The sequence below is a fragment of the Echeneis naucrates genome, chromosome 20 (genome assembly GCF_900963305.1).
Source record: "Echeneis naucrates chromosome 20, fEcheNa1.1, whole genome shotgun sequence".
Taxonomy (NCBI): Eukaryota; Metazoa; Chordata; class Actinopteri; order Carangiformes; family Echeneidae; genus Echeneis; species Echeneis naucrates.
The window spans coordinates 12,272,497-12,299,404 of NC_042530.1; the positions used below are offsets into that span (position 1 = coordinate 12,272,497).

The following is a 26,908-nucleotide window of genomic DNA, read 5'->3' on the forward strand; positions in this document are numbered from 1 at the left end:
AAAAGAGACATAGCTCTATAATGAGGCTCTATAATAGTAAAATGCTATTTCTCCAAAAAAAAAAAAAAAAAAAGTATACTAAGTCAGGGTATGCCAATCTCACCAGTGACAGAGGGGAAGTAGATGCCGACCAGCAGTGTGAAGAAAGTGGTAATGTCATTGACTACATATGGCAAGTAGATGTCTTGGGCAGGGTCACTTCCCCCAAGAGATAACAACTTTTTGTCTTCAACCAACATACCCAGAGGACCATACTCTGACCACATATTCGCTACAAAAGAGACAGAAATATTGCAACTTGGTAATTAGCAGTGTTAGCAAATGAAATGTGATAAGTTTTTGTTAACTCCTATTAAGTGAACATGGTAATCCTGTGGTTTCCAACCATTTCACGCTCACAGCCCACCTGAAAATCTCAGAAATGTAAACAGCCTCAGCCATTGTCTTAATTACTAAACAAATAGCTATGGAGCTAAGTGAAACAACAAGGACTATTAAAAACAGGCAAAACTAAAACCTTACTGAACAAAATGGGGATCAAATGCATTTCTGGTTAAGAGTCATTAGAAGAAAAGTAAAAGCAAATCCAACTGATTCACTAGAAATATGAGAGGAATGCATTTGCCTTGACAATTTGGACTAAAACTAACTTTTTAATGCCAACAGTTATGTAAGAGGAGAAATGTTTTGAGTTTGGACTGTATTTCATGAAATAGTACTGTATTTAACTGTGTGAATTCCCTACTGTGAAGTTAGTTTTAAACAAATATTTTCCAGCAGTTCACTTATGCTTCATTGTCATTTCATTACAAATAGTATGCTAGCAGGATGAGTTGAAGGAAACAAAATATATTACATTAAAATTACTACATCTGCATACTGCTACTAAACCCTGCAGAGAAAACAGTGTGTTCTAACCTGAAATGGCTCCACTGGTCAGTCCGGGGATGCCCTGCACCAATGTAACATTATTGCTGACAAAATATTCATTGCAGGTGGCATTGAGTTCTGGCCCATCACAGAACAGCGACCACAGGTCTGTAGTGACCGTCAGGTTGTCTATGACCTCAGTCTTAAGACACTTGTCAAAGTTGTGGTTCTGCAGGGTGCGATTTCCCAACATGCAAAGACTGTGGGAAAAAGAGGAAGAGTCAGACACCTTACTGTCTGAAATATGATGATTTTAACCAAAAGTCCATTATGTTTTTAAAATGAGAAACTTAAAGTGATTAAAAGAAATAAAATAAAATAAAAGAGCATGCCTATATACCGTCTTCAAAAGCAAATTAGGCTGGCTGACAATGGTAGTCTGATCTCATTATGGCACTTGTCTGAATGAAAAATTAAGGATATATAATATAAACTAAACTCACGGGAAGTCTGGCGGCTCAAAGATGGTCTTGATTACGCCAGCATAGATGGCGAGGATGGAAAGAATGACACAGGCCAGAAAGACCAAAGCTAGCTTGTTGACGTATTTGACCCCTACAAATACAACTATTGCCATCAGTGCGAGGCAGCATGTGCCATAAACACGCATGTTATTTAGAAGGGCATCCACTTCATCCTCCTTTTTTTCTGCCACAAAGATGGCTGCTTTAGGCACAATGTAGGTCTGAAATGACAGAAAAGACAATCTTATATATATTTATCTTTGGTATGAAGACAGAAAAAGAATACAAGCCATTTCATTTGAGTTATAGCTTCACAACCTTCACAATGTGACAGTAAATATAGAACAGTTGGTTTCCAAATATTGTTGCTGAAATCACAATGTAAGTCTAGGTAAGGGGGTTAAGAACTGTGGACAGTGAGAGGAAAAGACAACTATACTGAATTGTACATACAGATGGAAGTTACAACCACCATCTAGATGTAAGCCTAAAACAAACAGGGTTTACTTACCAGAAGAATCTCAATAGTACCCAGGATGTACATGGAGCCAGCAAAAGTTGTCCCCAGATAAAAACAGAGGCCTACAGCTCCACCAAACTCTGGGCCAAGAGATCTGGAAATCATATAATAGGAACCTCCAGCTGGGAAAGGAAATAACAGGAGGGTGTGATTTTTGTGTTACAATTCAAAATCATTGCTAAAAATCTACACAGCTGAATTTTTAGATAGTGACAGCCTATCAGTTATCAGGAAAGCTCAATGTGGATTTTATGTGATGCAAATATAGCAGTGAAATGTATCAAAACAGAGCATATGAGTTAATTTTACAGTGATAAGCAAATAAAGCAAAACAAATTCCAAGACAAATCAATATCTTATTGCATTATGATTTATTCGCTAATACATTGTTTGCTATAGTTTGTCTATTGTAACCAAAGCATCCCACCTGGGACAACACCATTAGTAGCAATCGCACTCATGGATATTGCTGTCAGCATGGTCTGTGGAGAGAAGAAAGTTGATAACCACAACATTAGGATATAACTCCCAAGGCCTTACACAGGATGTAATGGTTAGATACTGACTAAATCGTATTCTCCTGAATTTTTTTTCTTTGGTCAGTATTGACTAACTTCATGTAAATTGCGTTTTGTAATAACAGGGATGAAATGAATAATTTAATCTCGAGGAATAATAAACATCAGAATCAACCTAAAAATCAAAACAAACCTATTGGTTCACATATTAACCATATCTTTACATTCATTTTTAGATTTTCCAATCTTAAGGATCTATATGAGAGGTCAAACTAGCCTTTAGCCTGTTAAGATGCTTCTTAGGGGTTTATGTGCTAAATCTCTTGGATTGGTAATAGATACGAGCTCTTCTGAGAAACCAGTCACTATGGTTGATGATATCTACAGCAGTCTGTTTCTGTTACCCAACAGTTTGAGATGACAGGAAGAAGTCAGAAGATTAGACAAACAAAGAAAAATAAAGAGAGACAGTGGTGTAAAGTTAAAGCTTACATGGTGAAAGAAAAAGGGAGAGAAACAAAGTGTGAAAGTTAAAAAAAAAAAAAAATAAATAAAAGCTGCAAAGAAAAAGTGAAAGAAGGGAAAAGGGACAAGGACACAGCCAAGGTAAAGCTTGTGCTCTTTGCCGGATGTTGGGTTTAAAGTGGCAAGCTGGAGTAAAGCCAGTTAAACCCATGGATTTACCTCCAGCTTCCACTGAAACCTTAAGTAGCTACTGTAGCTGGACTTGACCACTAATTAATAAAAGCATTTAGAAACCAATGCAGTGTTCCTTGAACCTCAAGGTGTAGTACAAGTGCAAGTCATCACCAAAAACTCCCTCCCATCCCTCATTTCAAACAAAATACACCAATATTGATACTAATGTATACATTTGTGTTATAACCCTCATACAATTACTAGTTAAAACTGTGGTCTGCACTGAAGTGATGAAAGTCCCTCAGCGTGTTTCTAACGTGTGTAACACAGTGTTTTTTTATGTGCCTTCTTAATGTTAACATGAGACCTGGTGTCTTAAAATCATCTTAGAATACAATGTCTCCCCATTTGTAATTCACAAAAGAGACTGTCCAAAATAAAGTACTCTATACTATATATTTAAACTAAATGATGAAATGTTGATAAGCATATGAAATCTGAATTCACCACTCACTATTGACTGAACTGTAATATAGAGCAGCAGTTCTCAATGTGTTATTTATACAAAATTTCAATTCACAACATAATGAAAGGATGTGATTTTTTTTTCCCACAGTTTCAAGTAATAATGAAACAAAAATCAGTGTGTGTTAGTTTAGGGGTCCTTGATGTAAATAGTTCACAGAGAATCCCAGATTTTAGACATAGCCATATACCATCTGCGGAAACTTTCCTCGAATAGACAGTGAATACAGGAAAAACTGCCAATGGTCACTGAAAATCACTGAATGCAAAAAGAGGAAAATGAACAGAATAAATGGCAACTGCTTGAGACCAAGGTGGTTGAAATTCCCTTTAGGATATTTCTAGATATTTCTGATGTGGAGTCGATGTAACTTATGAGCAGGTGACAATGTGGAACCATCAGATGAGGTCAGATGGGCTCTAAGCGGTGAAAATGAACATTAATCTGTTTGAGTAAGCTTGGCTTCTCTATTATGTAACAGCATCACTGCTGTTACATAATAGAGAAGAATGGAGGGTAAAACTTGGTGACACATTTTAGCTGGATGGCAATAAATTAAATGGAGTTACAATCTTTCTAGGCATGTAGCTACGAAACCTGACATTAAAATGGTGCGATGTCTTGCTATTTTCTTCTGTCCGTAGTAATATACATACATAATAACTGATAATTATAATGAATAAAAATATAAGTGAACTTGATTTAATTGTTTTGTTTTTCAGTTTGTTAAGTAGAAATACATTTTTTTAAATTATATTCCTGACTTAGCATTGTCTGAATTAAAGCCACTGTCTGCCTTGGCAATACTGTAAGTGAAACATGTTATGTCCTCACAGCATTGCAATTTGAGGCCAAATCGCCAAAAATTAATTTGAGGTACTAATGAGAGGTTTTGTTTGCACTTTCCCTGATTAGGAAGTCCGACAGTAATACATTGTCTGGCATGGGATTAGCAAATATAGCCACTGTGTGGGTGTGCATGTCACTATACTTGTGACACTTTTTAGATGGAGGGATTACACATCAAGTTGCTAGATACCATTAAAAGCTACAAGTGTAAGGGAAATGGAGAGTCACATTGATGGAGTATGGGAGGGATATGCGGCCACCGTAAACCCATGTCTTTAATTTCTGCTGTCAATCCAACAACTACATCAGTCTACCATTAAAAGTTGAAACAGCTTCAGCTAGCAGTGTTGACAAAAATGCTCATGCACAGATTAATTCACTTTTGTGCGTTAATGTATCCATAATGCACTACACAGCTGGATGAGAACATTACGTTCCCCCCTGATTGTCATGGCTCTAAACTCTAAATCTCTTTCTTTTCAAATTACCAACATTGAAAGGTAAGGAAAAAAGGCGAGTCTTTAATTTGGATAAAATATAGTGAAATGCAATCAATGTAGGTGACAAGGTATATATACACTCACACAAGAGCAGCACAAGCCAACAATAGCCAGGGATTCCAGGATGCCAGCAGTGCCGACAATCCAAGTAAGGCGGAGAAATAGGATGACTCCCAGAATATTCTGGAGGCAGGGGAGGTAGACACCCATGAAGGTGCCCATCTGTGGACTCTGTGTGGAGAAACAGATGAGTTTGTTAAAAGCTTGAAAGGGGACAGGGGTAGATACAAGACAGATATCAGAAATGAGAACTATAACTCAGCAATATGCTCAACTATGAGCTGAAAAAGGGGTTACGTTAATAAAAAGGGAGAACAGGAAATGAAGTCATGTCAACATTTTACCCAAAATAATTTATGTGTGATGAACCATCTCAGTATTAACATTGCGATACATTAATTGTTGGATTTTACTGACAAACGACAATATATAATCCACTGTCATCGACCTAACACAAGTCAGTGTAGCAGCTGAGCTATATATATTGTTTAGATATTAATTTGACACAAATACTTTTTATATTTAAATATTTCAAGTGAAGCAGTGATGAGGAAAGTTTACACAACAATGCTGGTAATTAGAGCTGCAGCTACTATATGACCATTTCAGGGGATGGTGATTACAATGCTGTTAAAATGTACAGCATTATACAAGGGTGTCTGTTATTTAGCCTACTTTCAGTGATGACAACACAGTAGGTGACATTGATTGCCAATAAATCAGTATAAGAATCAGCACTGGGGAAAAAAAAAAATAAATATATATATATAGGTCAACTCCTAATGTTTACCGAAGGCAGGAGATAAGTTCCTGATTGTAAACATTTCACTTGCAAAGCAAAAGCTGTTGCCATTAGCAAAGTGAAGAATGTTCCTCGAAAATGTTTGATAAATATTAACTAACATTAGAAATAAACGAAAAACTTGCATCTCAGTGACACAGCCTTCATTTACATAAACCACTTCATCCTACCCAGTAACAAAAGTTGTTGAAAATCCCAAACAATAGCATTCCTTAAAAGAAACTAGTTTTGCAAAAGAGGAGACCAGAAGACATTAAAGTTTTCTGGGGAAAAAAAAAAATCTAAATCAATCACAGCCTCCTTTTCAGTCACTTATCTCCAAATGTACAGTACTGGTCCCACTGCTACAGACAGAGAGGGACGACAATGGTGTCAGCCAATGTTCCCAGTGCACAATCACACACTGCTTGTACATTCTCAGCGCACAAGAAAATTTATGCAACGCATAAAATTAAATCCAACATAAGCTGTAAATTAATTAGACCAGTACATTTTTTTCTGTACCATTTTGCAATGTAACTCAGTGAGTGACAAGTGTCCAGCCAATGATATGATACGGTTCATTTGCACTATGAAACCAATCATGGCATTGATGGTGCTTGTGTACGTGCCTTAGCCATATGTGCCGTGCAGGTTAGCTAGGTAAGAACAGTGTGGCGGACTTAAGAGACGCAAATGCTAACCCTTATCATGGCTAAGCAAACGGGCAGTGGCACATCCACTCACCAAGCCAAAGTAAAAAAGAAATACGCTTCTTTTAAGATGGAATGGCTGTCAGGGTATGTGCAAACAGAAGAACAAGTGGTGAAACATGTCATTGTGCAAAATGTGAATGTTTTAATTTGAACAATGTTATGTCTGAAAGGTCTCATTTCTTCCAGAGCAGGACCCTCAACCAGGCCAAAGCAGGACTCTCACACAACATACTACAAATATCTCATGGACAAGATTTTTGTCTTTTTCATCACTCATGCAATCACTCCTATTAAAAGTAAACTAATGTAAATTGCTGCTGTAATTTGATTCTTTGAATAAGCCATGTAATTTGCTATGACCCCGGGTTTATAACAGGTGTGATACTGGTGTGTGGCCACAGCATGCACATCTGATGTTGTTCACAGTGGTCCTCAGTATACTCAGGGATCTTGTGTGTATGCCGAGACACATGAAAAATTAGAGGGAACATGGGTGTCAGCTATATCCACTTAATTTTTAACAAAATGCAAGCCAATGGGTGGTACCCAAGGCCTAGCCCAGCCCAGCCCTGTGGCCTGGGACTGATGCTGCTGTCACAGAGTTTCCAAGGATTTCCAAGGGGAAACAGTGCAAATGATTTTCGTGACGTTCAAACAGAAGTTTATGCTGACTAGCAAATGGGAGATGCCAGACTGCCTGTGTTGTATTTCTTATTTAACCTCATTTATAAACTTTATAAACTAAACTAAACCTCCAGGAACTTTATTGCATGTGGACAAGACCACCTTAAAGCTCTAATACGCATATGATTGAATGCTTCCTGCTATACCTTAACAGTTTTCTTCTTGGGCCCGTCATCATCATCAGCCTCTTCATGCTCCTGGGCCCCCTGGGTGAGATTGGTGTAGTTTGCCAGTTTATTGAGGAGGGATGACACCATGGGGTTGCTGTCCATTTCCTCCTGCAATAAGAATGTTTATGTACTGAACAATTGCATTCCCATGTGATATGCAATAGTAACAAAATATATTGGATTTTAAAAAGAATTTTCACTTTTTAATTTGACCTTTAGCTGGTTAGAATATTGTTAGAAGACCAAATTCTTCTAGGATCAAAATTGGCCACACGATATTGAGTTTGCCAACTATTCAAAGCATCTAAGAATAGCAGAGCTGGATCTGCTCTATGCAGCGCAGCAAAAACAGAAGCCGCAGTAGCTAATTGATTCTATATAAGGATCAGTAACCACAGAGTAGCAAGATCTGCCAAATGGCAGAGCACAGCACCTGGCAAAAAGGCAGCTGAATGAACTTAAAGGAACGCATTGGCTTCTTGACACAGCAGTTTGACTGACACGTTGAGCAAAGCGAAAATTAGTACATTCCCCTCATGTGCCATTTATTTAGCACACCACAACTTACCCAGATGTTTTACCATACTGAGCATTAATGAATGGACCAGGATTCATAGGCTAGGTCTAATTTAAACTGTACATTCCGGCAGTGACTAAGTACTCAAAGTGGGTATTGGTGAATTTGCAGCTTTTACTCCACAATTAGGAGTTTCCCATTCATGGCTTTAAGCTACTTTTCTTTCTTTAGTAAAACATCACAATGGTGAAAACTGTTTAATTACCTCAAAAAGAGCCATGTTGGTGCCATCGTAGTTGTTTCCTTTGTCATTGTCTGTGTTGTTGATGAAAGGACTGTTTTCTTTTGGAACACCATCACCTGTGGAAACACAACAGTCATTTTTTGTGCATGTCATAAAAGTGCAATATAAGTAAATATAAACAGCATGCTTCTACAATTTTTTTTTTTTCCCCATCAAAGATTTGCACGTCCTTTGTTTTTCATACCAATTACGACACATAGGCTGTAAAGATTTGTAACAGAGAATTCACAATGACAATTTTGGCAAATGATCTATACACATATCACTTGATAAATAAGTACTTTGGTGGCTGACCTCTTAGGGCGCATACTATTTAGGTTTAATTCTGATTTCAAGGAAAAAAAATATCCCCCAAAAATTACTGCAGGGACCAGTAATGACACAGTATTGTCAGTGAGTATCTTGCCTAACTGTTAGACGACGAATACACATGCTGTTAGAACCCTAGTAATTACAAATCAGTATGTCAGGCAGGCCGACCTAAATAAAAGGGATGTGACAACTGTTCAGGCAAACTGTCACTTGTCATTGATGAGACAATGCTTGTCTTTTGACATTTAAGAGGCTTCACGTTGTGCAATCAGATGTTAGTAAAAAATAAAGAGATTGTCGGTGCAGGTTATTGTACCATGTCTTCTAGTCGCTTTGCTGTTGCTCCTATACATTTAAATATGCATAATTGTAATGAATATGTATAGACAATACACTTCAACAGAATACAAGTGGATCTCATTTTAGCCTTGTACCCCTTGAGCTAAAGGACATGAGATTAGACTCCTGAGGTCAAACAAATTCTGTTATCTTTCTGGTACGTGACCATCTCTTCTCAATCAGCCACAACTCACAGTCAATGCATGTAACAAACAGAAACCAAGTCATCATTAGAGAGGGCATTTTAGCATTAAACTGAGCAATACTGTGTCTCTTCTTCTAGCACCTATGAGTGCAAAGATACCCAACATGCTGTAGTAAAACCCAAGTTTAACCTGTGAGGGATCTCACCTGCATACAAGTCATTAAATTAGCTAAGGATTATCTGTTTGAGCTTCTTTACACCATTTTATCTTGCAAAGGAAGAAAAAAAATACATGAGCATACTGAAGCAGATTCAATTTGCTTGAATCACACAATCAGATTTTTTGACAATTAAATGAAAAAAAAAAAAAAAAAAAAAAACCCAAAACATTACATTCAGACTGCTGCTGCCTCAAAGAGATGTAGATGAGAGCAAATGTATGTCGTTAAAACAGATCCCAGTTCTGCCATACAACAGTGATAACAATGAAACTCTGCTGGTGTAAGGCTTTAAATAAAACATACAAAAATGTTGCACTGCATGCGAACAATAAAATACTATAAAAGCCAAAGAGAAACATTTCAAAGATGAAAATCAAAAGGAGTTAAAAAGGGAAAATACGGAAGTAAACAAGCCAAAGGTGGTGCCTACACACCCACTTACAATCAATCCAAGGACAGTGGAGGATGGAAAGAAACTTAACATCTTGATACATCAAATGCAGCCATTCCTGCAGACACTTTACTGTAGAAATATGCCATCACTGATAACAGCATTCATTACTATGAATCAATGATGAAGAAAAACCCTCAGGGGCCACCATTACTTAATCTTAGTTTTACAGACATCTGGCTGGGTTGGTATGTTTTACATTTTGTTTTGAACTTGAATTCAGTGCCTCAAGAGACTACAACATTCTCCACCGTATAGAATTTTCAGGAATTTTCCACCTGCCTACACGGCCAACCACACCTCTTTCCCTGGACATCCTCAGCCATCCATGGAGCTATTGTGAACCCAGATTGCAATGAGGATTTCATGGATAACTTTTATTGCTTGATCCAGCTGCTGGGGGAATAAGAGGCTTGCAGCATGGCTTAGCTCGCTGGTAATCACAGGGAAAGTCACTATGTCCTTGTACTATGAGGCTCTTTAAAACACAGTCTGGGAGTGGGGTAGCAGAGCATATTAGGTTAAAGCACAATGTTTCAATAAACTGGGATGACAAGGAATGAATGTGAGGTAATTTCCATTTTATATGATACAGTGTGACTGTGCTACAAATCCCTTAGCTCTGTAGATGCTACACACCACAGGTAGACATTGTCTTAAGCGACACTCGCTTAATCCTCTTTGAGACCTGGCAGCAGGCTAATACTGGCAAGACTTTTTCCCCAGTCAGGTGATGTTTCTGCTTTTAGAATGAGCATGTGGCTAAATTGATTTAGACTATTGACAGGAAGTGATTGCAATCCTCAACTCAATATAAAATGATTAGACCACGTCTAACACAGCCGATTCGTTAATATAATTGGTTATGGTTATATTCCAGCTTCACAAAGTAAGTGGTTTAAGGATTTTACATGAACTTGGATTAGCCTGTGTCTTCTTTTGCTCCTCTTCTTTTGGCAGCCCTAGTTCACTTTTTATTGAGGTATACATAAAAATGTTCCCTGTGAGAGGCAACTGCTACCTGGGAATACATTCAGACTTTCAGATAGACACAAAAAGCACCCGTTTTACAATAAGCAAGAGAAAACATTCGTTTGGAATTCCAATAATAAACTGATAGAAACACCAAATGTACCTTCAATCTCATTTTTTAATCTAATTGTTCTGTGTATGGCAATGACTGCCCTTTTTTTTCAGCTTCTATTTGCATCTCTTTCATAGAAATGTCATCCTCCAACAGTTGCACACATTCAATGACCCCTGTGAATCTGTAAATACTGGAATGGCTGAGTAGCAACAAATTTTACACCACTATGTTATTAAATCTTCCCTCCAGCTGCATTTCCACATGATAATTCCAAACTAGCCAAAGATGGCAACTGCTCAAAACCCTGCCAGCAGTTACCAGATAAAAACTGCAGTATACACTGACTGCACAAAAAAAAAAAAAAATTTTACAGGGACAAAAAACAACGGGCAAAGTAATGGAAGGTGTCGATCTCGCTATCAAGTCAGTCTGTCTACATATAATGTGAGTATCTGTAAGTGTCCTTTAGTCTGCTGTAGCGAATAGTCCTGCGGGACATGGTCCAGATTTATATACTGTAGCACTGACAACACTCTGGCCTAGTTAACAGATGTTAGCTTCAGTGCACACTACACGTTACCAATTATCTTGGACTGATTTCCTCAGCTTCCTTGATATTCATGTTCACATCCAAACATGATCAGATTCCATTTCGCTGCATTTATGAAGTGAAAAGGAGTTCAAATATCTGAGAATTATTATATCAGAACATAAAGGTGGAGTAACACTAGCCTTCAGCAGAAAAACTTGCATTTGCTAACTTTTATAGTAAAGAAGTGAATGACTAATGGCAAATTGTCTCATAGCAAAAAGCTGCCCTGCTTTTTGGGTTGTAAATTTGGGAGAGAAGTCTTTGTACCCATGAGAAACCCAGTTCAGTTGTGGTGACTGCTAAGGTGTCATTTTGCTGTTTGACATAATTACCCATCCTCTTTTCCGGACATCAGCTGTTTTCATATGCCATTTCACAAATGCTGAATACGCACTACATGGTTAAATTTTTTAAAAAGAAGCAAATTAGATATATAAAATTATTTATGCACATGATGGTGTTTATCTGTGTGATCTGTAGAAACTGATAATGGATGACAAAAATTTGTGGTTTTCAAAGCCCCACACTGTCTCTGATGAAGTGGGACTTTAATTCATCTGACTCATAATGTGACTGTTATGTGTGTAATAGAATGGATGCATTTGTGTGTATAAACACACACAAACACACAAATGACTAGAGCAGCATCATAGTTAAGTTTCTGTTTCAAAGCACTTCACCCTAAATGCTGTTTGAATTCTATGAAACCTAAAAACACATTGTAGAGGAGAATGAGATTTTCTGTGAATATTATTTTTGTGACATTAACGATCATTTCATTCTGTTCTGTGTGGACCAAGAGATGTCAGATTGAGCAGGGTCACCTCTTTACCAACAAACGTATATCTGGATTGAAAACTAGTTTTATTAATGGTAGTAATAACTGTAGTAGCCAGTAATGTCCAATAGTACTTTATGACCTGCCTGCAATTATTCTTAACACAAATTGCAAATGAACCTAGAGCTGATCATTTTGATCTGGACGGTGTGTTGACAAACGCTCAATCGATATTAGTCACTACAGAACCTATTTTTCCCCCCATTGTTGTTAAAACAAATTCTCAAACAACAGATAAAACAGACCTGAAGAGCTGTACCAGCAAAAGGTTGTTGCATTAATGAACCCACTGAATCATCAGCCAGAGCTGCAGCTCTACATTGCATATGGTTTTCTGATAAGCCCATATTCAATTGCAGCAGGTGCATACTTTCAGCCACAAACTCTCCGCCCAGAATTTAAGAGACACATTCGTCATGTGACAACACTAAAGATTCAGATGAATACTTACCAAATCAGATTTATTTATATAGCGCCAAACCATAACGCTTACAATGTCCATGTATTGTATGTAGCTCAAAAACGCTCAATACATGAAGACACTCACTCTCTCTGGAACAATTAACTCTGCATACAACAAATCACACCTTTATTATTGATGATTGATCTGTTAGCTGATTTCAGCCAGTTGTATCATAAAGTGGTTTCAATACTTTTGAAATTCAATAAGTCTAAACTAGAGATCAGCTGATCAGATTTTATGTTCTTCTGATACCAATTACTACAATACAAGATGATCTATAGCAAATATCTTGAACTGATACATGCATAAAGTTGATGATTATCATTTTATATAAACAGCTTGACAACATTTTGTATACCCCATTAATATAGACTACACAGAGGGAACACCTCCCTGTATAATGGAGTACAGTTCAACAGCATCATACAAAACATCAACCGAAGTCACTGGTTGCGTTCACTGCCGTTCTCTCCTTCGAACTGTGTATGCAATTATGCATTACTGATATTTCCTTTTCATGTCTGAGTACAGTTTTACTTCTTAACTAAAATTTATTTTGATATGCGGTGGCCAAGATTAAGCCCTTGTCTGGAACTTTGGTAAAAATCTTCTCTCTTTACCTCTGAAAAACAGTTTTCTTCCAGAATTGATAACCTATTACCCATGACATGTAACCAATAAAGTGGTGCTGCAGGTGGGACAACACTCAGGACAGAGAGGTTACTACAGAGAAGGAGGGGCTGCTTCATCGGAACCAAAGCATCATATTTTAGAATTACATTAATTTTCTTTATTTGGTCAGCAATCCGGTTGAAAAAAAAGAAAAGCTGAATATGGCCTCAGAAAAATTATTACGCTGGTGATAAATAGTTTACACCTTATTTAAAAGAGACTAACACAGAATCCAAGCAACCACCTGATCTGCGTATGATAAACGGCTAAGAGAGAAAGGTGAAAGCCCTTGTGTAGTTGTAGATGAATGAATGAATGCAGGTGTTGGTGTGTGTGTGTGTGTGTGTGCATGCGTGCGTGCACATGTTCTACTTCTGTAGGAGCTGAGTCTCCTTGTGCCATAGAACATTAGGTGACCTTGAAAAGTCTGGCATCAGTGTGCATGTACCAAGAGTTAGGCCATCACTGTATCTAATAAAAAATGAACACCATGGTAAAACACATGATGATACACATTAACAAGACACAAAACCAGTTCACTGGGATTTATGTACATTTTACAGATGTGTAATTCTAACTCACTGAATGCCTACTTCATAATAATTGATTAAAGAGTATGAAAGCGTACCAATAAAGGAGGCTTTTGAGCAAAGCAAGGAGAAAAACGGGGGGGGGGGGGCGGGGGGGTTAAGGATTTGTTTAGTAAGATTTGTTCAGAAATTTCATGTCAAGGAGACACAAAGTACACATCAATACAGAAATTTAAAAAAAATCAATCATTTTCATTTACTTTTTAAAAGTTGACAGCCTGATTTATTATGTGCACTATACTGCAACATGTGAGATTAAAAGAGCTTTCTTTTCCATTAGAGTCAATGATGTTACATAAGGGAGGGCAATTCCCCGATGCTGCCACAGCACATTTCACCGGAGAGTTTTGAGTCAGACTTCATCAACTTCATTAACAGATTCACCAGCAGGTACAGGTACATTCAGGATATGCTAGTGGTTTGGCTCAGCCTATCTGGTCACTGTGGTAATAAAGGACCATGTGTCCTATTTATATCCACTAAGCTGCACACTGTGATGACACTTTAAGCTGCCTAACACTCCCAGAGTTAGCCCAGGTCTCATTGTACCAAGCAAAAAAAAAGAAAAAAGAAAAGAGATGGATGGAGGAGATGTACTGCAGGTCTAGACACTGCAAGTCAAAATCTTTAAGCTTAAGATGATTTTACAAAGAAACATACAATTAGAAGCTTAAAACAAATGCCCTTAATTTATATGCAGTTTATGGTTGCACTATTGTTGCATATAGTTTTAGGGTGGATTTCTCAGAATATAAATGATAGTCTGTGCTAACAGTGATTCTAACAGGATCACACTTCATGCCATATCATGACTTCTGATCCTGTGCATCTCTGAGAGCAGAAGCACCACAAAGCTCTTTGCTTATTACATCACTCTTGCAACTGCATCATATGCAAAGACCATTTAATACCTCCTTAAAAGCAAGTCTTTCCTTTTGTAGGGCAAAATATCTTGAGGAGTATTATTGCACAAGACAAACAGCTAGCTCTAATACAGGTGTGCAAAAGAAAGCTCATCAAAAATGCCATCCTTGTAAATTTGGAATTTGAAAATTAAAAATAACACTACTGATGAAAATATTAATATGGTTGCCGACTTTACAAAATATACTCGGCATAATTTGTTAACCCAAACATAGTTTTACAAGTGAAGGACAACAGAAGGAGGACTAGCTTAGAAACTCACCCTTTCGCCGAGAGCCTCCCCTCTGCTCCATTATAAGGAGCTGGGCTAAAAAGGGGGGTTAAGGGAGAGGGTCCTAGCAGTGGTCCCTGGGTCCAAAATATACAGATACTGCTAGTGAGGTGCAGAAGTCAGGATGCTGCCTGTGCTGTGTGGATAATGTGAGGATCAGCTATTTCTGAGTGTGTGTGGGTGTTTGTGTGTGGAGAGTGGCCTGTGATGACGATGTCAGCGACATCAGCCATGCATCATAGAGCACCCTCACCCTCCCACCAACAGACCTGCGCACACACACACACACACACACACACGTACATGTTTTAACAAACACACCCAGGGGGTGGAGCACAGAAAGCGGGGGAAAAAAAAAGCAGTAGTTAAACAAACCTAGACTATTACACAAATTAGGGCTGTGGCAACATGGGGAAGGATGTATGGATATAAAGAGAAAAAAACAACAACATAAACAAGAAATGAGACAGTATGAGGAAGCTTAAAAACTAAGAAGAGTCAGTTAAACAACCAGAAAGCACACTTGTGAGCTTGTGGTGCTGAGGATACAGTGGCAGCACTAGAAATCCAACCTGTACAGTCTACAATTTGGAATCAATACTGCTATACTATTTTAAACTGCAGGTGCTGGCTGACTGGGCAGCTTCATTTACTTTCTGACCTGCTGCCTGACCTCCAGGGTGCAAGAGGTGGAGCAGTCAACTAATCAGCAAATCAGGAAATCAGGGACCTCACAGGAACATAAATCTGGGAGTGATAACAAAATGTATTTCACAGGCTGCCTCTATGCAGCTTAACAATTTGTGTATCTCAATTATTAAGCGTACACTTTGATGGTTACAGACCGCTGTTTAATAACACAATAGCAAACTTGACTAAGGCTCAGTATCCCTATAAAGACTGTATGTTGATATGAGTTGGAATATTGTACTCAAGAACTCTATTAATTACAATTATTATAATTAAATCATTAAATATGAGTGACATTTAACCAATAATATTTTGGTTTATTATCACAGGAACACATACAGAATAACATCATCCCGATATTTAATTTGATTGCAAGACAACCATTGTAATAAAAAAACAAAGCATTAAGAAAGTATCTTCTTTAAAAAAAATAAATAAATACAAAAAATGTTGAGACAGACTGCACTAGACTGCTATTGACAAAAAGTCAAAGAATCTCTGCCCTTGCCCTTCCCCCAAACCTTTTGTTAACCCCGTACGCTGTCATCTACCTTTGTCTTGGCTGCCCATTAATTTCCCTGTCTTAAAGCATGCAAAGTGGTTTCTAATCACTTAAACAGATTAGGCTAATCCTGAACTTTTTATAAAACACAGAAGGTGGAGCCAAGCTCCAGAGTGGAGGAATATGACTTTGAAGGCACAGACAAATTGTAGTTTTTGCTCTGCTGTGGTCTTTTGGCCACTGGCTGCCTATCAGTCATGTGAGTGACCTTCAACAGGCTGAAATACATTGATTGTTGGTGATTTAGGTGACACAAGCCACTTCTATACTCTGGGCTACAGACACAGATGCATTATGACTGTGGCAATACCTTTAAAGGCATCTAAGTTACTTCCGTTTTACAGTAGAATTGTTGCTAATCGTTTCCATCTATCCAGCTCACCCACAATGTGAAGACAAAACTGAACATCCGCTGCCAGTGTCATTAAACTGACAGATGTGTCAAGGGTGAGCTTAAAGAGGGACTATCAAATCACACAGTAAGATGGATTTAGTAGTATCAGGCTTCACTTGGTTTGATGTCACATGGCTGCTGTTAGGAGTTATCATGTACATCTTTGTGTGTGTGTGTGTGTATGCGCACATAAGTGTCTGTGTTGCACTTAATGATGTCCTAAGCTTTTAAATCCTTCAGGTAAACAACTGTTGCTGTTATGCAACACACAGCTTGGGCATAGATAACAGTCAGAGACAAGGGTTATTGAGTCTGTAATATTGTCAATATAGGGAATAAAGATTTATTGGATGAATGAAATCATCCATACTAGATTGTGGATAGAGATTTACAAAATTTCTCTGGTCTGATTATATGACAGTCAACTGGCTTTGGAAACACTCTGCAGGTCAACCACTGATCGTAAACTGCTTTTGGTGAGGGCAGTTTAATGGACCTCAAGTATTCTCATCTCACATTAAACTTGAAGAAGGTAGGAAAAGTTAGCAATGGCAATATATGCTAAAAACAGTGGCAAGTGGAGCAACAAAGTACTTGCGGGAAAGATGGAAACTTATCTTAGTGTACACAGAACATAGTGTGAGTAAACTAACTAAATGTTGAAAAGAGGTCGTCAAAACATTCATGTGCTAAAATGATACTGTCAACATTTGAGACTTGTGACAACTTGTTTCTAACATTTATGCAGTAATGCGCCATGCAATACGTTAAAGGTTCATGGTGGCATGATTGCAGTAATGTAGTGAAAGCATTTCCTACATGACAACATATGGGGGGAAAATATATCTACTAACAGCCTATCACATGTTGTCAGATACTTAAGATACTTTTATGAGGTTTTTGGACTACTACAGTGCATAGCCAGTTACAATTGCAGCCGCTCTTGTAACGTGTATTTGTGTGTTTGTGTGTATTTCGCCTTCCTGTTACTGTTCTGTTTGTGCTTTAGGACACTGACAGTGCTTAACTACCATCTTTGCACTCACATAGCAGCAGGCACATCACATGACTGGAGTGTGATGCTTTCACTCTGGCTATTGAGACTAGGCTTGGATCTGGAGTGGGCCACAGCAAAGAAGAGTAATAAATACACAAATCTCATTTAGATGAATAAACAGGGATATCACCATTCTCCAGATTCTCGATTTGCTTTCATTTTCAATTTTAAAGCCACAATTTGATTTAATTCTTAATCTTTTTTTTGTCCGTTAAGCACATATGACTATACCATTTTTAGAATAGTCTAATCTGGTGTAGTGTCATAGGTTTTATGCCACGATAACTCTTAACTTTTTCATTTCAATTCAATCAGTCCAAGTCAAATTTATCCAACTTATTAACAATATGACGTAACAATAACTTGTTTCACCAGTGAAGTGGAAAGTTACTATACATGGACGTCAACACCTTTGGGTGAGATGTGACCCACTTTGCATTTCATAGCATGGTTACAATATGCTAATTAAATGCTCAAGTCCTTAAAGTTTCCGTTACTGATTAAAGTTGCATGTCTGATGCACAAAATTCAAAGTGAGAGTGGATTTTGTGAGAGTTTAGCTCTGAATGCAGACGAGGGCATAAAAAGCTAGATATTTCCACACTGGTGATTTCAGGAGAGGGTTCAGTTCAGTTAGTGTCTTCTATATCAGTAGTTGTCATTGTGTCTCTTAACTGGCTGTAGATTCGACTTAGAAGAAGTAATATAGACTTGCCGCACTTAAACATTTGAGTGTTTTCCCCCTTAGCACATCTGCAGGACATGACATTGGGTGTGTGGCTTCATCCTCAATTCCAACTTTGGAGGTCAAAATTATAATGTCACTTCAATTGATAGCTGGTTTACAATCAAGACTGTGATACCTTCATTGAGACGGTAAGATCTTAGTGAAATCTTTATAATAATGAATTACATTTTATGATCAATTTCACATAAATACCAAATGCAAACGTGATCAACACAACTGGTGTTATATGCACCTTCTCACATCAAATCTTTAACAGTGTAATGCACTTATTACAGCATAAGTTTTAAAAGCAATAAAAAAAAAGCACACATTAATTCCAAATAGTAAGAAAGTATACAAACACAGTCAAATATAACAAAACTGTATTTGCTTAGTCCATCAACTCATTTCAATTTGCTCTGACTAAAAGGGCACATGATCATGATCATGTGAGGATGACAAAGAAACATTGTGACTTCTCACAAGCAAAGAAAGGAAATTCTGCTCATAGGATTTCAGAGAAATTTTGAAAATCACACAGAGTGAGAAACTAAGACAGTGAGCCCCTTTCTCACCAGGGTTATGCTTAGTTTTTCCCCTCACCAGATGGTGTCACTATCCTACAATATCCTCCTGGATCAGACCAGGGCGGGCTCTAACCTTTCTGTGATTACTCCCAGTGTTTAAATGTTGCCAAGACAATTTCTCAGGATATGAAGGACAATAGGAAACAGATGTTGATTATTCCCAGCATCCTCTTTCTTTAGTTTAGTTATCTTTTGTAAATGATGGTTGTGGTTATTTAGAGGGGAAGAGGGAAATGTCTAACTATTTAGTACTACTACTGACTCACTAAAGGTTCTAATTATTTTCGAAAAAAGCACCTACACAGAGTCCTATTTGTTCCTTTCAGAGGCAAAACAGGTCAAACACATGCAAAAATGTGTACAGCCATTACTGACAAAGCTCAGCTGGATGGCGACTTTCTCACTCACTCAATCATTTTCTCAAGCTTATCCATTTCTGGGTCCTGGGGTGTGCTGGAGCCAATACAAGGCCAATGTTCTGGTAGAGGGCCGGGTACACCATGGACAGGTCCATTGTAGGGCCAACAAATAGACACAGACAGAGAGACAAACAACCACTCATACTCATACCTACAAGAAATATAGAGTCACCAATCAACCTAGACATTCTTGTCTTTGGACTGTGGGAGGAAACCAGAGCACTCTGAGGAAATTAACACAGGCACGGGGAGAACATGCGCACACCACACAGAAAGGCCCCAGGCCAGAAACTGAGCTACTTGCTGTGAGGCAACAGTGCTAAACTCTATGCTGCCGTGCTGCCTGAATGTTGATTATTTTTATTATTAATGGTCAACATGGGGAACTGCCCTATTTCACCAATATTATCAGTTCAGCAGTAAGAATGATATTCATTAGTTGGCAGTAGCTTAATGTCAAACAAATACTTGACCTGCATTACATTACTCTTGGCTTTGGATTAATTAGGTAACCGATAACAATTAGCAGAGAAACTATAATTTCCTAGTATATCAGTGCCTGTTTTCCTCAAAACTGGAGTAAAATTTTGACGTAAAAGCAAATCAAGAATACTTAGCACCACGTACAAGCTGCTTTATGTCCAAACCACTGTTGTGCACCTGTGTACATGTTCATGGGATACCTATACTAAACTGACACTTGATACTTGTGACAGTGGATATGTAGGCACATCAATAGTATTGGCTCTATACTCGCAGCACACAGTAAAATTGTCATTATCAATTATTATTTACCACATCCAATGGTAGGAGCATTAGTGGCAATTAAATGTAGCTTGGCTTCAACCTCACTTTTACCAAGGAACTACTCCAATCATGTTTATTGGTTTGTTTATTATTATAACAGCAATGTCTTGTAAATCAGGAAACCTAAGAGGAAAATTTTAACTGAACTGAACAGTGTAACACATTTTCACAGTTCATGAATAGATTAGGGCCCAAAAAAAGCATGTTTTTCCTCACTTAAGGACTTATCAGAGACAATGTATTGAGAGCAGGAAAGCGGGGGGGGGGACGAGATCACTGAATAGAAAACAAGCACCAGTGAGACAAATCAGCATTGAGGCAATAAATTTAGTTTACTGGGCATCTCCATTGAGATTATTTAATGAGCATATTATGCCACTTTTTGTGTGTTCACATGTTTTGTGTGTGTGTAAAGTAGCAGGATAGATGTAGTCTCACTGCCCCTGGATCTATTGTCTTTAGCATGTGCACCAGTAAAACCCTTTTTGTCGATTTGATTTCCCAAACAGCCTAAATCTGTCTAAATCTTTAGATTTCATCTCAAGTATTTTGAAAATACTTAAGGGTTAACAAGGGGGGTACTGAGCATGTGGAGGCCTTCAAAAATAAAGCTCATTCCATATCAGTTGCAAAAATTTCAGTGTTAGTGTTATATTGTGTGGTATTATAATTCCTTTTTGTCATGTCTCATTGCGTCATTCACTCCTTACAGGTATTAGAAACAAACATTCCTCCCTTCTTCTTGTCTCTGCAGCCATTTCCAAATATAGCATATTCATTTAATATATGTAATATATCCATGTACATACATGCATACAGTGGGTACAGAAAGTTTTAAGACCCCCATACATTTTTCCCAACTGTTTGCTAAAATCATTTAAGTTGAATTTTTTCCTCGTTAATTAACACACGATACCCCATTTTGACAGAAAAACACAGAAATTTTAATATTTTTGCAAATTTACATATACACACACACACCCCTCCCACGCATACATTCACACACACACACACACACAAATATATATAAAGACATATAAAATACATATCATGATTTCCATGTGGGGTGCACATTGAATATCTTTGTTGGACTATCTTGCTCTGCTGCAGATGGAACAACCAGTAATGTAATGTGTCCAATGCAAACAAAGAGTTGAGCAACTTTGTAGAGTCAGGCTGGACACAGGCTGCAGTATAAATAACACTGCGTTACTCACCTAAATTATTTATATTAAAAAATGTAAATCCAAACACAACATCAACCAGCCACTATGCAATACGCAAATGTATGAGACAACAGATTTGATAACATAATAGGGAGAGAAGGAGAAACAGAAATACAGACAGCCACATATAGAAAACAGCTTTAAACCGAACCAGACCTGCCTGGGAAATAAACAGGAAACACATGTCTAGGACAGATAGGCACACAGACCAATGGACAGAGGCAGCATCATCCCAGACATTTGGTCAGATAACCTGCTTAGCTTAAATTTTAAACAACACTGAATAAGGTTGTACATTACAAAAGCAGGCTTTTATTTAGCTTTGTAAAAAAGGACTGTAAACAAGGTCATAACTAACCACGAACAATGGTTGTATTATTAAAAGCATATAATGAAATACTAAAAAAGCTCCACATCATACCTTCTCTTTGCAGTTTAATAATGAGGTGGGGCTTTATGCAGCTTTGTCGTATGGACCAAAAAGGATTTTAAATGTGCCAGAATGAACAGAGCAAGACCAGCAACAACATGGACAAAGCTAAATATGACATTTGCTCTTAACATTTTATTTAACACATCTGCACAGCTGTTTGTTTGGTTGTTTTTTTTTTTTTAATCTTGCATGGATTCATTCACATTCCACTAACTCTCAGAGAGATTCTGATCACTATCTGAAAATCACGATCTGTTGAAAATTTGTATGCCCTATCAGGTAGGGAAAATAAGGCACATATATTCCTCACAGAATAAATTAATCACAACATTCAGTTTTAATAAGTGAACTTTAGATAATGTGAAAAGAGCAAAAAGAAGCAGCCGAATGTATGAACCAATGAAACACCACACACTCTTCACAGATAACTAAAACATTGGTATTTCCAAAGAAACTAACATTTGTTCCAGTACTCTGAGGTGCATAGTCAAATAGACATATAATCTCTGCAACAACACTAAAGTTTTTCGTAGCTAAAGTGCAGCTAAAGTACAGCCGAGGTCAACCACATTGATTAACAAGTGTTTCACTGGCTGAAGACAAATCAAGATATTGATATTGATATTGATACATTGAAACATGTTTCAATGTGTTCTGAGATTGATATAAGTTGAGCGGCACAACTAATTATTATACTAGGACAAAAAACAAACAAACAAACAAACAAAAAAATAAAATAAAATAAAAAAATCACACTGGCATTTTTACAGTCTTGCATTTTCATATGGACCCTTGTTGTTTTTCTCTTTTCATTTGGCTTTCTATCAAAGCTAAATGGGGTAGGCCGAATACAATTTAACTTTATGTACACACCCAACCAGCTGATGAAAACAAAGTTCAGGTCAGGAGGCATGAGCTAGTGACATTTGCTTAAATTTGCATTTGTGTGGCAAACTTGGAAGAAACAGCTACCATTTCACTGATGTATAATTCTAAGCTTTAGACCATTTCTTATTTGGCAAATGACAAACTATGAGGTAGAAAAACATTTACTCTATAAAGCATAAAAGATAATAAGGTGGTTGAAATTATCTGCTCCATGCTTTACCCTTGAGGCATTACTATGTTGCCATAAGTAAAACTGGACGTCCTAATTATGGGTTCACAAGAAACAGATTTAGCTGAGAGAATAACATCAGTTTGAGGAGAGAATAAGCAATGGAATTTTAAAGAACCAAAAAGTGAGGAGGACAAAGAGGGAATTCAGTGTAAATGGGGAGAACTGGACTCAATTACATTACAGCACAGGGAGGAGATCACCTCCCCCTACTCAGCCAACAGGAAGCAAGCCAGCAGGATAATCAATAACAGGGACTGCCATTTCACTGAGTCCAGCACATGCTCAAAAGCCAGCAATATGTATGCTATCAATGACACACCCAGTTTTTCAGCGTCCAAATTGTATCAAGTTTTTCCCAAACACAAACATATATAATCTGCATCCTCTCTTTTGATTGATGATAAGTTTGAATCCATTCATGTGCAGAGGGTTGGGATTTTACTATTAACCGCAATTTGAAATGTCAGTATTATTCAACCATAGAGTCAGATTTATACTGAGATAAAAAAAAAAAGGCAAAGTGGGGTAAAAGAGTAAAAGAGGGCTATTAATGGCGAATTACCATTGAGAAAACCTCACTTCAGTCCCTGCAGCCGGAAAAAAAAAGGCTCTTGACAAAACCTCCAAGGGTACACTTTTTTTTTTTTTTTTTTAAGTTTTAGTTTAGGGTTTTGTTTTTTTTTTTGGGGTATTTTTGTTTTTAAGGGGCCAGAATGGAAAAAAAAAAGGTGCTCAAAAAACAGGCTGTATTGCCAGGACCAATAGCAGACCCAACCAACCCAACCCAAAAGCCGAGTGATATCTTCACTGTGGGAGTATTTCGGTTATAAATAAAATGACGAAGGTGTTGTTCAGGATGACAGCCACCCGATCTGTAAAACCACAGAAAAAAAGTTGCAGCCAAAGGGTCGAATACATCCAATTTGGTACAACATCTACGTTATCACCATTCAGAGAGCCTAACCCGACATTCACAATTAAAAGGTATGCAATGGTTTAATTGTACTACAGCACTGTGTGGTTTACAAACAGTGTGCATTTGTGTGTCTTCAATAAACTATAAGTTGCAGCACATAATTTTGATATGTAGCATTTAATTCCAGCTGAAATTAAATACTGTGAATTTATTTTCACAGCACCATATTAACCGCTGTAAAAGCAGCATCTGAACTGACAATAATCTGGCAAAATGTGGGCTATTAGAGTGGAGTTTGTTAAATACTCCATCACCTCTCCTGGCTGAATATTCTAGAAAAACAGATGTTTTAAATGCTACACTGGCTGTGTACCTTCAAACAGGTTGATATCAGGTCTGCCGAGGCCAAAGGCCATTCCAACTGGACTAACACGTTACATAAATTTGGAAGTCTTTTTGAAAAGAAAAAGAAAAAAAAAACCCGCTTGAGGAAAGGCTTAGGTGAATTTGTGTCACAGAAATAACATAATCAGGTCACGGGGCAAAGTTAAGCTAACTTGTGGCCTTCTACCAATGAAAGCAATCAATAAATACAGACAACACCTAAGTAAACTCTACTTCCCCAATTTGAAACTTGGACAGATTTGCTAAACTTTAAACCTACCTGATCTTATATGCATTTTTACTTCACATTGGAGTGTGTTATGCCTGAGCCAAGGCATTGTGGAAGAGTTCTTTTATCCACTTATTTTTCCCCACATACTATACTTCACTGTTAAGTCTCAAAAGGATGAGCCATGCTAGAGGTTGCATGCCAAGGGTAATCAACAGAGAAATGGGATATGAGTGTTCCAATTAGACCATATGTGTTGCTACTATGTTTATTTCTACAACAACAAGAAATGTGGCAAAGCAAAGAACAAAAATTTGAATTAGATAGAATCACTACACTGGAAATAAAAACAAACAAACAAAAATAAACTGGCAGTCAGTGGGTTCGAGGAGCACAGTGAGAAAAAGGACAGTGATTTGAGACAATGGGAAACATAAAAATTCATGTCACACTGCCTTTGTGGCAATGGCGTGAGACGGAAACCCTCATCTCACGCAGTTGCTGGAAACTGAATAAGGCTTCCCTAAAATTCACTCTCTTCCCTACATATTATCCACCCACACACAGCCCATAAACAGTTTCTGAAAAAATATAGGCAAGTTTGACCCATACAATGAAGCCACATTATGCACTTGCACTGGATTTTATAAACAACTTCTGGAATTTTCCAGCGATACCTCTCTAAGAGGTCTTCCACCTTTAAAAAGATGCAAATACCTTACATGACTTACATGAGAACAGAACTCTTGTAAATGTGTTTGACATAAAAAGGTGTCCCTAGAATTAATACGTTAATAATAAACCACCTGATGGAGTAAAATAAAATACCTAATCTCACCTTTGGTGTTCTCCTCTTCTTCTTTCAGTACATTATTGTCATTCACATCGTCCTCCTCATTCCCCTTTTTCTCATTTCCTGTGTTGTCCTTCACTGGGACTACCGTGAAGTTAGTGGGCATTTTTACACCATGTGCTGCCGCTCAATGTCTCCTGTTTGTCACTCTTATCTCTTTTGCTTTTCTCCTCCCTCTCCGTTATGCTGCTGCTGCTGCTCCTCACTCTCACTCTCTCTCTCTCTCTCTCTCTCTCTCTCTCTCTCTCTCTCTCTCTCTCTCTCTCGCTCTTTCCAATAGCTGTTACTCCTTTTTTCTCTGAATTCCAGCCCTGATGGGCTATACTCTGCTGGAAAGATATCAGGTCTCCCTCCTGAATTTTTGTTTCTATCGCTAGGACTCTACTGTACACCCATGTGACCCCCTCCCCCCTTGCACAAACTATCCAAATAAGGAAGAGCAGAACTGCCCCGCCCAATTTGGGCGGTATACACAAACACACACAACAGCATAAAGCATGACATGCATTTGTGCTCACGAGTGTATGTGTACATATATATGGCTGTTTCTATGCCTGAAGCCAGATCCTCTTCCCAGGAATGTCGCTCTGTCTGACACCCAACAAAAGACGGTAGTGTCAGCCTTTGTTCAGCTAGAGGAGGAAACCCAGAGCTGCTGCACTGAGGAAAGTTTTACACACAAACACTCACATATACAACTCCTCACTTCCTAAGTGGTGTTATTTGACCCAGTGTGCACAGCGTGCAGTGGGCAGGGCTGATTTAAAGGCATATACTGGCAGTTGGACCATACACCGCCTTGGAGTATTATCTCACATGTATGTATGCAAACACACACATTCAACTTATGTATTATATGTGCAGCTTATTAATTTGCTAATTTACTTTATGCTGCTGTGAACATTCACTTGGAGAGGGGAATGGGAAACTGGATGAGGCAGAGTGAGGGAATCAATAAAGATGTCAACTTAATCTCTTATCTCACAGTGTTTGTTTCGTCTTGCATCAAGTTAACCTACTCTTCATATGTCCTATCAAGACCATTATTCTGCAGCTGAAGTGTACTTACACTTACATTCAAATACATCACCTGACCTGAGGTCTAACTGAAAAACAATGAGTCATTTCCTGGGAGTAAAGCATAAGACAGTCATGAAAGGTTTTAGGTTTCACGCCATGTAATTAGAAGCCTGATGTGATAGGAAATGCTTAGAATCCCTACTGGGCGAAAAGCCACAGCACGAGAGCCAGATGTCCAGTTGTTTCATAAAGCTGTAACCCTCAAGTCTCATGTAGTTTAATATCTGGAGTCCACCCGGAAGAAGTTAGCTTCTTCCCTCTACTTGCCCAACATGATGACATAAAAGACCAGTTCACAGAGAACTGGTAGAGGCTGCAGTAAATAGAAAAAGGATGTGGGG

General features: G+C 38.0%; 1 protein-coding gene across 3 annotated transcripts in view; it reads right to left on the reverse strand.

Annotated features, from left to right (window-relative positions):
• The window catches only part of slc12a7b (solute carrier family 12 member 7b), a 47,943-nt gene that overhangs the window by 11,695 nt on the left and 9,340 nt on the right, over positions 1–26,908 (reverse strand). For all 3 annotated transcript variants that reach the window (XM_029528737.1, XM_029528736.1, XM_029528735.1), the window contains exons 2-9: positions 8,140–8,234; positions 7,334–7,465; positions 5,031–5,177; positions 2,342–2,396; positions 1,906–2,036; positions 1,374–1,615; positions 919–1,130; positions 104–271 (exon numbers count right to left, since the gene is read on the reverse strand). In XM_029528737.1, coding sequence (XP_029384597.1) covers positions 104–271; positions 919–1,130; positions 1,374–1,615; positions 1,906–2,036; positions 2,342–2,396; positions 5,031–5,177; positions 7,334–7,465; positions 8,140–8,234 — 1,182 coding nt within the window. The remainder of the gene's footprint in view (positions 1–103; positions 272–918; positions 1,131–1,373; positions 1,616–1,905; positions 2,037–2,341; positions 2,397–5,030; positions 5,178–7,333; positions 7,466–8,139; positions 8,235–26,908) is intronic.